The sequence below is a fragment of the Limanda limanda genome, chromosome 2 (genome assembly GCF_963576545.1).
Source record: "Limanda limanda chromosome 2, fLimLim1.1, whole genome shotgun sequence".
Lineage (NCBI taxonomy): Eukaryota > Metazoa > Chordata > Actinopteri > Pleuronectiformes > Pleuronectidae > Limanda > Limanda limanda.
Genome location: NC_083637.1, coordinates 11,424,891 through 11,437,452, shown reverse-complemented (window position 1 = coordinate 11,437,452; position 12,562 = coordinate 11,424,891). Strand labels below are relative to the sequence as shown.

General features: G+C 42.9%; 1 protein-coding gene across 1 annotated transcript in view; it reads right to left on the bottom strand.

The window, feature by feature from the left end:
- Positions 1-12,562, bottom strand: part of fam13a (family with sequence similarity 13 member A) — a 49,399-nt gene that overhangs the window by 7,349 nt on the left and 29,488 nt on the right. Inside the window, exons 10-15 of the mRNA XM_061088305.1 lie at positions 11,754-11,795; positions 11,447-11,629; positions 10,179-10,392; positions 7,650-7,708; positions 7,227-7,269; positions 3,019-3,172 (exon numbers count right to left, since the gene is read on the bottom strand). Coding sequence (XP_060944288.1) covers positions 3,019-3,172; positions 7,227-7,269; positions 7,650-7,708; positions 10,179-10,392; positions 11,447-11,629; positions 11,754-11,795 — 695 coding nt within the window. The remainder of the gene's footprint in view (positions 1-3,018; positions 3,173-7,226; positions 7,270-7,649; positions 7,709-10,178; positions 10,393-11,446; positions 11,630-11,753; positions 11,796-12,562) is intronic.

Genomic DNA, 12,562 nt, shown 5'->3' with positions numbered 1-12,562 from the left:
GGTGACAAGGTAAACCCACGAAGATGTGTCTGTTCAAGCACGTGCGCATGAGAGCGTTCGCTGTTATAATAAGAAGGGAAAACTCCAAAGAAACTGCCGACTCATGAAACTCAGCAGGAGAAATAAAGGTAGATCTCACGGAAAACGAGAGAGATGTAGTATCAGGTGTTGGTGGACTCTAGAAATATACCGCAGAGTAGAAAAGGATGGAGGAAGTGAAAACACGCTCCGAAGGAAACCGACCATCAGTGTAAACAGTTACGGTATTAGATAATATGCACACCCAGTCTAAAACAGCAAGTGCATATTTGTCTTAGCTGTGGTGTGATGGAGCGACTTAGATCGAATTCCAGAGTGGGAGTCCCGGGGGTCCTCCTGCTCCTCAATGTACGTGCAGTTTATCAAGTAGTCGCTGCCTGGCGTGTTCGAGCTCGCTCACAGCGGCAGGTGAAACTTCTTTCTGCTTTATTATCTGAGCTCAGAGTTCAGACCAGTGCAGTCGGACAGTCCGGCTCCATGGCATCTGAAATTAATCCTTTAAATCAACTGCCCGCTGATGGTTCAGGATTAACTGGACTAATGAAACAGAAAACATGCCAGTTTGTCTTCTCACTAAAGGTTGTTGTGTGTGTGTGTGTGTGTGTGTGTGTGTGTGTGTGTGTGTGTGTGTGTGTGTGTGTTTGTGTGTGTGTTTGTGTGTGTGTGTGTGTGTGTGTGTGTGTGTGTAACACTCAGCCACAGTGTTACAGATCATTCAAGCATGTTGCCATGCAGAGGAAAAGGTCATTCACATAAGCCTTCCTTGCTTTCTTGCTCTTATGTTATTTGCCAAATAGCGATGTAACACAACACTTACCATCACAACAACTTGATTGGAAAATGCTTTTGAAATCAAGGAATGGGACGTTAAAGAATGAAGACTCTGGAGGAAAAGAAAAAAAAGCGAAAGAAAAGGAAAAGAAGATGAAGGAATGAACAAGAAATAGAGGTAAAACAAAGGACCAGCATGCATCAAAATAACATGCATTTCCCTGACTCACAACACATGAGATGTGTCTCTTCCTGTTCAAATCTCCATTAATGTGTTTCCAACATCGCTGTCAGAGCAGCAGCAGATATCAGGTCACCATGACAGACATTGGCGCAGAGTGTACTGGGACAAAGGTCTAACACCACGGCCTGATGCCCACTTACACAGTCTAACACAGTGTGTACAGTGGGCGCACATCCCTAATCTATAAACCAGAAAACCCACTTCCTTACAGATGAATAAACTTCAGAGTTCAACTTTGCACGATGCTTGATCATAGCTGCAGTCCGTGCTATGGCGAGACTAGTTGTCCTCAAGAGGAGATGCTGATTGTCTGAGCGGCTCCGGCTCAGCCAGGGATGCAGGCTCCCTGTGGCGTCCTCTCTGGGTGTAATGTTATATACGCAGGACAGAATGTACAGGAAGGCCTGAAAATAACAAGAAGCCAAATGTCTTCATATCAGCGGGTGACCGAGCTGTAGGTTTCCTGAACAAACAGGTCACCTCCTCCTTGTCCTCCCTCTGAGCAAATGATCTTTTAATAACAAGAGCACACACACAGAGACACAATCTGCCACAGTGACGGAGCGACAACACCACGACCCACCTTTGTGCACACTAAAGAAGTTTTGTAATCCAGATGCAACATTTCAGTACCCGACAACTTCCCACATGGTGCAAAGCAACGAAAAAAACAACAACCCTATCACAGACTCTGCCTGTGTTTACGTATCATATTTGGCCACTAGAGAGCTCCACCAAGCATTCATTCGCTTGTAAAAGCTCCAAACATGAGGCTGTGGAAGTTGAGAGATTTATTGCATGGAACTATTTTGCTCTGTGGGCCACATCAAACAGGAAACAGCGGCGGGGGTGGGAGAGAGGACCGACGCTTGCTGCAACATGTCTTTAAACTGTCTTTGGCTGTAGCCGTGAACCTGTTGGTTTTCATTCCTGTATAGTTCTGCAAAATGCTTGGCTTCCACCGCCCAGTAAACCTACACCTTCCTCCGCTGTGTCGCAACGTCCCAACAAAACAATCAGAGTCTCGATTGTGCACGGTTTCCTTTCTGCACAAATGCCAACACTGCATAAACAAACACACTAATAACAAAGCCAAAAAGAGGTCAAACAGAAAACCGAGCAAGGTATGAATAATGCAATGCTCGTGGCTTTTTCTGCAAACTCTGCATTAGTAATGACACTTGATGAATTTGCATCAATAAATTAAACGAGCATACTTCATTAGTTCCATTTAAACTTGATCTTGTGCAAAGCTGTTATCGAGTGCATGAGTACGGACATCACCTTCACTATTCCTGGAGTCACGGAGAAAACACGAGCTGCTCAGGAAATGCAACCACACTTTTTCCAAATGGCACAAGACTGAACATTTCAACTCAGTGAAAGCCAAGTTTCTACAGCTACACTGATATCACCACTCCACCTCCCCTTTAATGATTGATTTTGACTGGGAATTACAGCAGCAGCTCAGTCTGTAAACAGTTCTGACACACGCATGCCAAGTAAGTGATAAATCCTGGTAAAAAAAAACACTGTTTACTCCTTAAATAAAACCACAGGCGGAGCCATAAACTTCGATGTCTATAGGACACAAGGTTCCCATGTGGTCGCCAACAAAACAAACTGTGTGCAGCGCTGCCTTATCTCGCCCACAGAGCAAACAAGCTGCCAAGGAGTGTTTCCCCCTCCAGATATAGGTGGCCACAGACAACTTAAGAGGATATTTTACAATTAAATCCTGCAGAAGACGCAGAAGGAGCTGCATCAGGAGGAAGAGGAGGAGAAGGAGGAGGAGGAGGAGGCAGCAGAATGTGTGCAGCTGCTACCTAGAAACCCATGTGCAGAGCTGCAGGGAGGAGTGTGTGGGTTGTGTTTGTATAAAAAGGTGTGTAGTCCAGATAGTTTTAAGACCTATTTACAAATGAGGCAGTGCATGTTAGAAAAAGGAAAACAACAGTCCTCACCTCCCCAGTTGTCGTCCTCGGTCAGAGCTGTAAGGTCCAGCCGGGGGACATCGTCTCGGCTCGTCCTCTCGCAGTCCGAGTCCCGCACCTCTCCGCTGCTGACCCTCCCCGTGTCACAAGAGACAGGCGACTCCTGGATCTTCATCCTTAACGTCTGCACAACCATGAGAGAACAGAGAAGAGCTCTCAACAACGACGGCCAGCCTGTGAACACACTCTTTAAGTTGAGCCCCACACTCCCTCACACTGGCCCTGCCCTAGCAGAGGGGGCTGGTCCCCACTCGCCATTGGCTGCCACGGCTGGCCAAAACATCCGCCCATCTGTCTTTGGCTGTTTGTGAGAGAGCAGGAGGAGATTTGTTCTGCCTCCTCTCTCTCTTGCCCACCGGAGTCCCTCAGCCCACCCCCTCCTACCTCCCTCCCTCCCTTTATTTCTTCTCTCTTCTCTCCCTACAGTAGCCCGCCTGGCTTTCTCCTCTCCCTTGCCTGACATGCATATATTCCCCAGCCGAGCGCCGCTCTCGACTTGTTTGTTCCACAGCAGAGCGAGCAGAGGGGAGGGGTGGAGGGGTGTTAAGAAAGGAGGGAGGGTGAGCGAGGACAGAAAAAAAAATAGCAGACAGATTGTGAGCCAGCACACGTAGGCTGACTGAGTGATTTGCTTCTCCCCTTATCTGTCTCTCCCTCTCTCTGCAGACTTTCAGCTCAGAGCAGGAACACTACATGCAAACCTCCACGTCCCATCACTTCTTCCATGTTTACCAATCATCCATCACTTTCTTCCAACCTCAAACTTCCCCTCAAACTCATTTGGTTTTACCATGATCAAAGCTCCGTTGTCGAATTATGGTTTAATGTAAATAATTTGGGGGAAACAACACACTCCATGTTTCCTGTATTAACATCATGTCCACGCATCACTAAGCACTGAGCCCATAGGGTCCTGTTTCCTCGGCCTGGGCGTGGGACCAAGCTATTTTTAGGGAAAACAGATCAAGACACACTGTTACAAGTTCCAAAATGCCACAGACCACTTACAGGAAGGCGTGCAATCGAATCTGCTGTTTTTGTTCATGACGCTAAGTTGTTGTTGTTGGCAGGTTTACGTCAATGAGTCTCAGGTGTGTGTGTGTGTGTGTGTGTGTGTGTGTGTGTGTGTGTGTGTGTGTGTGTGTGTGTGTGTGTGTGTGTGTGTGTGTGTGTGTGTGTGTGTGTGTGTGTGTGTGTGTGTGTGTGTGTGTGTGTTCTTGTGCTGGAGTGCAGGGGACAAGGACAAAAACAGGGAGTTATCACGTCTCCTCAGCTGTTCCTCGGGAAATAACTCTGATGTGATGTGAATAACAGAGGACACAAAGTGGGATTAGTGGCCAGAGAGAGATTGTGCCGAACAGTGGCCAACTAATAACAGAAATTTCCCCTAAGTAGCACTTACCATCACTGACCACCCCCCCCCCACGAACAAGAACATACCGCACCAGCTCACTCGATCAACAATCAAGAGCCCCTTACCGCAGATCTACACACGCACACATACATAATCCTTTAAAAAAGTCCAGACGAAACCCCCCCCCCACAGATAACATGCAGCCCTAATGTGAAGGTTGGGTCATGTTCTCTAGATATGAACATTAGACACAATTCAATGGGATGATTAACTTAATGAGATGCACATGAAGTGTATCTTTAATATTTCTCCCCTATAAGTTTCTTTTCAATTCCATCATTCCTTATATGACATTTAATCATCATCATTAATGGAGGCGCTGTTACATTCATGTGTCAGTGTTATTCACGATCACAGGACACTGAAGCAGCAAAATGGAATTCAGCCATTGTTAAATGTAATCATTCACACAAGTACATCTTAAGGTACTAAAGAGCGATTTTAAGAAGTAGTTGAAACTACTGTTTCAAAGGTGAAGTATAACCGTTCACACTTAGCTTAAGTATTAACAGTTTTGATAGATAGCGTGACTAGATGTTGGTTTCATGACAATTAGCACCTCATTCAGAGTTAATCAACAGTAATTAATTTAAATTAAGTGTGCAGATTCCCAGATTAAGATTTTATTCATCTTTCATCACGCAATTATAAAAAAAGGATCCAATGGGCTTTGACTCAGATCAGTCTACAGGGTGAATGTTGTGGCTGTAATGAGTCTCAGAGGAAAGAGATGTTGAGAGAAGAGCAACATCTAATCACGTAATAGACTGTTAATATGTGGAAATTTTTCCTCATCAGGCTGCACTTGTGAATCAATTAGAACCTGTTATGTCCTCATCACTTGGAGTTGACGATGAGTTAATCACACACCTTTCAGCAGATCAATCAATCCGCTCATCACCTGCAGCATCGTGTCGATTCATTTAGTTTGTCAGAGCACAATGTGACGTGAGTTTAAGATGTTCTAAGGAGAACCACGGTGGATTAACAGGAGGACAGATGCTGGGTTCAAATACAATTCAGACACTGTAGGTACACACACACACACACACACACACGATACACACTGTACCCTGGTACATCAGCCGCTGTATTCACTCACTCACTTGAGCCGCGATTACATCATCATGAGATGTCCAGCTGTTGCTCTGCGTGTGCGTGTGTGTGTGTGTGGATGCATTAGACAATGATTAAGCTGTGTTTTGGCCGCTTACACACAGTGTACAAACAAATGGTGGAATTAAAGTTTTGCTGAGATGGCACACAGACAAGCACATAACCTTGAACACACACACACAGACATAAGCTCCCTGACCGATGACATGGTGCATTATTGCTCTCCACAGTATTTTCATGCAGAAGGGCTCACAACATCTCTTCTTTCAAAACACATGCACATATAAAGTGCATGTGAAAACTCAATGATTCAAGAACACCATCACCACTCACAACAACAAGCCGTGTCAATGCATATCCAGTTTCCAAAAACGACGACAATATGTTTTTTTTTTCAGATGGTCAGTGTCACAATAAAAAGAGAAATGAATGTGCTAGCCTACAACCAATTCCACTATAACTCCCATGTCAGTGTTGCAGTAATCGTAAACATATTGTGACACACACTAAGACCTAAGCATTAGAGCTGTGTTTACAAATTAAGAAAATGTTGTAAATGTTGTAGAGGTCAAAAAAAGTTTCAGAAAATACTTATTTTGGCTGACCAAAACCCTCATACGTGTATACCAACATGCAATAAAACGAAAGCAAGAGAAGCAGCCAAACATTTAACTGAGAAGAAAATATACATTTTTAAATACATGAACATTAAGCAGTGCATTCAGGTCAAAGAAAAATGACATACCATGAATACATAAACCAAACTAACATAGACCAGCTAACACTGAATAAATCAATATTCTAAAAGTCTGCTGCAGAGGATGAGGTCACGATACCGACAGGATCAGTTTATTAATTAATCCAAATAACTGCTGCTCAGGAAGAGGAAGACACAGAGCGCCTGATGGTAACGATCATGTCTGTGTGATGCTCTTGTTGCACCCTGGGCAGTAATGACCATTGAGAAGCTGCTGCACCCAGAAAGGCGCCATGGCGGCTCCAGATGGCCGCTCAGTAGCACAGTGTGGTGGTGGCAGAGCTGCAGCCTGAGCTGCTGCTTAAATCCATCTGGACTTTAACAAATGCTTGGTCAAAGATTCACCACGTCAGTTCTGTTCCGTGAGATTCTGTTCAGTGGAGCAGATTCTGTTCAGTGGAGCAGATTCTGTTCAGCTGTCAAGATTCAAAGTGGAGACGAGCAGATGGAGAAGGTGACTTGTTTACTAGCGTCTACATCCATAGTAACCCTTTTCCAAATGAATAGTAAATCCTTCCAACAATATCTCGAATAGATGATTTAAAAACAACTGTATGTGACTAATGTGAGAGTCACAAAACCCTGACTAACAATCATACTGATCCAAACTCTTATAGTTTCCTATCCTGTCATATAGCGCTACTGAATGCTGTGCTATCACAAACTGCTGGTACAGCCGTCAGTGGCAATTTGGGTTTCATTATCTAGCATGTGAGCAGGAGGAGCTTGGAATCGAACACCTAACCTCCCGGTTAGCGGACGTATCCCCTGAGCCCCAGCCCGGGTATTAGTAGAAGATGGATGTCAAAGTAGATCCACTTTATAAGAGGAAGGAGGAGGGAAATTGTTGGAGAAAGACTGATATGAGAGAAACTTTAAACTTGATCTTACCTGTGGAGAAGAAGGAAGACCATCTTTTCTTGAAATGCCATACCTGAAAAAAACAGACAGTTTTACCAGTTCAGTAAATAGTCTTTAACTGAATACACACCAGCTTCTGTCAAACCAAACACATGTTAGAGTTTTATCTGCCAGAAGCTTCAGGAACCCATGCGCAGCTTATTTGTGTAGATATATAAACAGTATATCTCTGCTGCCTGTCTTTATCAGATAGTGTGTCTCAGTATACTGTATGACATACAGATCTCTTCAGGCATCAACACAAACAGAGTAGCGAGTGTAAAACCAACTTTTAGTCAACAGTTGCTACAGTTTGTGGGTTTACATGAAAGGGTCAAAGTGGTGAGAAGAAGCGATTCATTACTTGTTATGACATTTTTTTAAATTATTCAGAAATCAAGTTAAGAAAGTTACCCAGTCTGAGATGTATCCATGTGCTTTGGTCCAGGTCTCTCATCAACGCACTCCTTTACCTGGAAAAAGACAAATACTGAGGTGTTTTATAGATATCACACATTAGTAGGGATGCACAAAGGTGATACAGCTAACTGCCTGTTGCCACACTGTTCAAAGGCATCTGCCTTTGATGCCACACTATTTGGCAGCTTCGTCTGTTGCCACAAGTGTGTGGGGGCAGTTGTCAGACTGGATTTCTTTGGCTTTGAAAAAAATATTATGTTATTTGTTATGTGTTGCTGTTAGGGGTCTGAAGTGTGGCACAGGCACATCTTATAAATGATCAGTAGACACAAATAAAATAATTAACATGGCATGGACCCATAAAATGCTTAATAAATATTATAAGGTTTAACTAAACCGGCCATAAATTCATAGTAAAACACAGAACATACGAGCACAGAAAGTAGAAAAGAATAAATCAGATGTGAAGGCATGACACCGTAACTGTACGCAGCATCTCAACCATCCATGCTAAAAATTTAACTAGGCTCTAATTGCAATGGAAGTAGCTTTAGATTGTAAGCTATTAATATTCTGAGCAGTGCTAGAAGAGAGTCTGTGACCCAAGCATTTCATTGCCAGCGACTGCTAAATGTAATTGTTGCGTATATGACAATAAACTCTTGAAACTTGAAATGAACGTTAACATAAGCAAGACCTTAACATATTTAAAACTTACTAAAGCCTTAACTTCAGATCTTAAAGGGAAACCCTGAAACAATATCACACATGAATGGGGTCTGATGGCTGAAGTTTGTCAAAAAGGTCACACAGAATCAACCACCTTGTTTATAATGTTCATATGGAAACTCTCTGCTTTGTTTACAATGAAAAGCACCACGACAAAAACAGGCTTGCAGAGCTCCTGATGACCTTCGATGGCTCTTGACATAACAAGCTCCCATTTACAGAGACGGCTGTTCACACCGACAGACACTCACTCCCGTCAAAGCACTGCTGTCAGCCACTCAGCACAATGGTCAACCAGCCAGTCTGCTATGCAGTGCCAGCTATCGCATACCCTGTATACCCCCCTATGTGTGACAAGGCATCGTGTGTCATCTAGACTGTTATATAACAGGGTTGGTGAAGGGAGCACAAAAACAAAAAAACACCGGTGAGCTCTGAGATCCACTTCCGTGAGTGGGAGAGTGAACTGAAGAAGTCTATTTCCATCGGTGGGGTGGTGGAGAGCAGCTCGCCATGCAGCTGATCTTCACATTAACACACATCAGATTCCAGCTTGCTAACACGCAGCTATAGTGGAAGAGGAGAGTGTGGAGATGGATCCTGTTACTACAGCTCCAGGCTTCACACCATTTCCTCGTCGTGACTTTCACAGTTCTCTCACACTCCTTGTAAATAACTCTCTCTGTACCACAGCACTGTTAGCTATGACTCATTTAAACCGGGGATTTTATTATCTGGCTGTGCTTGTACACTAGGGGAAAGTGATGCGGAACCTATGATCATATCATGACGTTTTTATGGTTAATCTCAATTGGCAAATCTCAAACAGTCTCAAACTTTCTGCTCAAAAAGTAAACAGACAAATGAAGAAGAACAAATCTGAGTATCCGATACAGTCACACGTTGCTCTAATTTTTCACTTGTTTGGTGCTATGAACAAATTTCTGTCGGAATTGAAATTTTCATATCATAATAAGGATAAGAATTACTTGAAAAAATGGCAAAATGCCAATTTGATTGGCACGTGGTGGAGGGATAAAAACCTCTGATATTACCAAAATTTGACAATCTTGCAGCCAAAGATAATTAAGATGTACCTTATAAGAAATAGCGTAAAAATGTCTACCTGTTGTCTATCAGGTGGTATACATTTGTATAAATACATATATTCTCATGCTGGCCAACCCTGGTAGGATCTGTTAAAATAAATAAAACTACTAAGGATTCAGAAAAAAAGTTAAATAAACGATTTAAGTAATATTCTACATGAAAGAAATATTTTACTGTATCCTCGACAAGATACAAAAGCTGATCGCTTAACAAAACCAGCACTTTGGAACATGTGGTCTCGAATACCATCACCACAAAGAGCTGGAAGGTTGCTGTCTTGTGGATCTTAATAACTGGATAAAAGCTGCAGCTAGTTGCTCACTCAACGAAAGCCCTTACATCTGCACTGCTCCTGGAAAAGTGGTTAACAATGAGTGTGGCAGGCTGCATATTACATCCCTGTGTACAATGAGACGAGCAGGGAGCCATTAGGCTGCTGCACGGCTTCCCGTCATCTTCCAACTCGTCTCCATTTAGTAATTCTTGTTAACTGCAACACACTGTTATTTGCACGGAGCCAGAGACAATGACGACAGGGGTTTGAGCTGAATCCTTTGACAATCTAAATCTATAATCAATTTCACAATTTTCTACAATACGGTGAGTGACGTCACAGACTAAAAGAACGGAGGAAGAAAACAGCAACAATAAAAGGAGCTGAGGAGAGAAGGTGTCATGACTCACTGTGTGTGCATCCCGATTGTCTTTGAGCAGCAGCAGCGTGGGACTGTGTTTTGACTTCCTGGGTTTGGGGGTTCGCTCAGTGCGAGCGGCCTGGCCTCCCTGTGAGTCCACGCTGCCGCTGCCGCTGCCTGCGTCCTCCCCCGCGCTGCCCGAGCTGCTACAACAGCTCGACGGGATGTTCTCCTTGTTGGTGTCTGCCGTGATGGACGCAGCTCTGTGGTCAGTCAGGACAGAAAAGGGTAAGGAAATTAAACGTGTGCCTTCCACCTTCCTCTCTCTGCTGCACACTTTGGTATTTGTCTTTACTGGCTGGACATCGGGTGAAATGCTTCAGGGAACTAAATGCCGAGGTCATTGCGGCACCTCATTTACTTATCCCCCTTTCCAGTGACTCGTGTGCTGTTTAGTTTTGGTGCTAATTCTATTTACTGTCCATGCTCTTGTTGACATTTCCTGCCGTCTTTGGACTGATGTCCTCCTCTAATCCACGAGTCACTGATCTCTCATCCTGCACCAGGTCTCTCCATCAACAAGGATTAGCTTCTTACTGCAATGACTCCAGTTGTTGTGAGTGTACTATCTCCCAGTGGACGAGCTTCCTATGCTGGATGAAGTCTTATAAATGTTTACTCTTACCGACACGCCAACTGGAAATTGAACCATTGCACTGAGGTCAGAAGTTATTATTGAATCTTATGTCATTTTGCTCAAGCCTAAAAATCGAATTGTATATAATAAGCAAATAAATTGTGGAAGAAATAATATTTTAAGTAGTTATCTTTTGGCTTGGCTCTGATGTTCTACTTCAAATAACTTAATGCATAAATACTGTACATCTCCTGATAACTTCTGTATGCTGTAATTTCTTATGCCGAGTTGTCTTATAACACAGAAATCTGCATCTTTAATATCTTGTTTTTAGAGCACTTTGTAACGAGCACTTTGAACTGCTGTTTAACACAGGAAACACTAATGCCAATTGGACTCCTCCAAAATAAAAAATCAAAGTACAGCTATACACATAAATAAAAGTCTGATAGTAATCATCATTACACGTTTAAAAAAATAAAATTGCAGTCAAGGCCTTTCACACACATGTTTAATCCTTGCCAAAACCTTGATGCATATCTTACCCACAATGCATCTACTGACAGTTTGGCCAAAGAATTGGGTATGTAAAATAAACCAATGGGAACATCGTTTCTGGCAGTATACTTGTAAGACAGGTACTATCAACTTCAAACTTCATGTCAATGCCATCCTCCTACCCGTTCCTCTCTCGCTGTCTGAGTCCTTCCTCCTGCTGCTCTCTCTGGTGTCGCCGTCTCTGTCGCGCAGTTGGCGTCACCTTTGGAGATGTTAATTCACACTCCTCTGAACTTTGATCCCGTACAGGGTCCACGTCAAAGAGGTGCTGCTCTACTGCTGATCGTATGGTCTTGTCCAGAAAACTATAAATAAAAACATGAAATAAAATGACATCACATGAGATACAAGTTCAGACTTTTCTCGAAACAGAACATGATTGATTACAAGAGCGTTGCTTTTTAAATGATGGTAGGAGAGTCCACTTACTTCACCACATCTGGTCTGCAGTGGGCAGGGGAGAGGTGGTTACTGAAAGGAAAACACGAGGGGGAAGGTGAGTGAATGCTACAGAAACAGGTGGTCACAACAGGTCACTGAGCAACGCTGACAATCCCCCAGGCTCTGATTCTGGCCCTAGGTGATCAAGGCATCTAGTGTGTGTGAGTGTGTGTTAACTTCAGCTGTGTTTGGAGCATGAGAACGTCCTCTGAGAGCAAAGGGACCGGCTTCCATGACAACCAGTAAACCCTGCTGTAGTACAGTAATTGTTTACTTTCTCAAGTTTACTTTGTTTCAGAGGCTATTACTTCATTGTACTTACAATGAAGCTCAAAGCTGTTCTGTTGGGTTTATGTATGTACTCTATCAACTACATCATCCAAGGCAATTCATTGAAGCAGTACTTGTTGAATGTAGAGTTGAAATCTTTAGTTGATGAATCATGAACACTTACAAAAATATATCGTTTTAGACATTAACTAATCAAAATTCATGATTTGGTTCCAATTTCTTAAAAGTGACAATCAGCCGCTGACAATAAATCAAACAATTTCAAAGTTGTCATGTGAGGGAGACATAGCAATTTTGACAAGTGATTAATAATTTCAGTATTCTGTGATGTCCTCTCAAAATTTGAAGATTGACGACATGCATCTGATATATTTAACCAGAAATGTAATTTATTTATATATATTTTATTAGAAATGTTGACGCTCATATTCAACAATCTTCTAATTATTGCTTTTATCGAATAAGAAAATTATTCAACAAGCAAGACCTAAAAAAATACTGTTTAC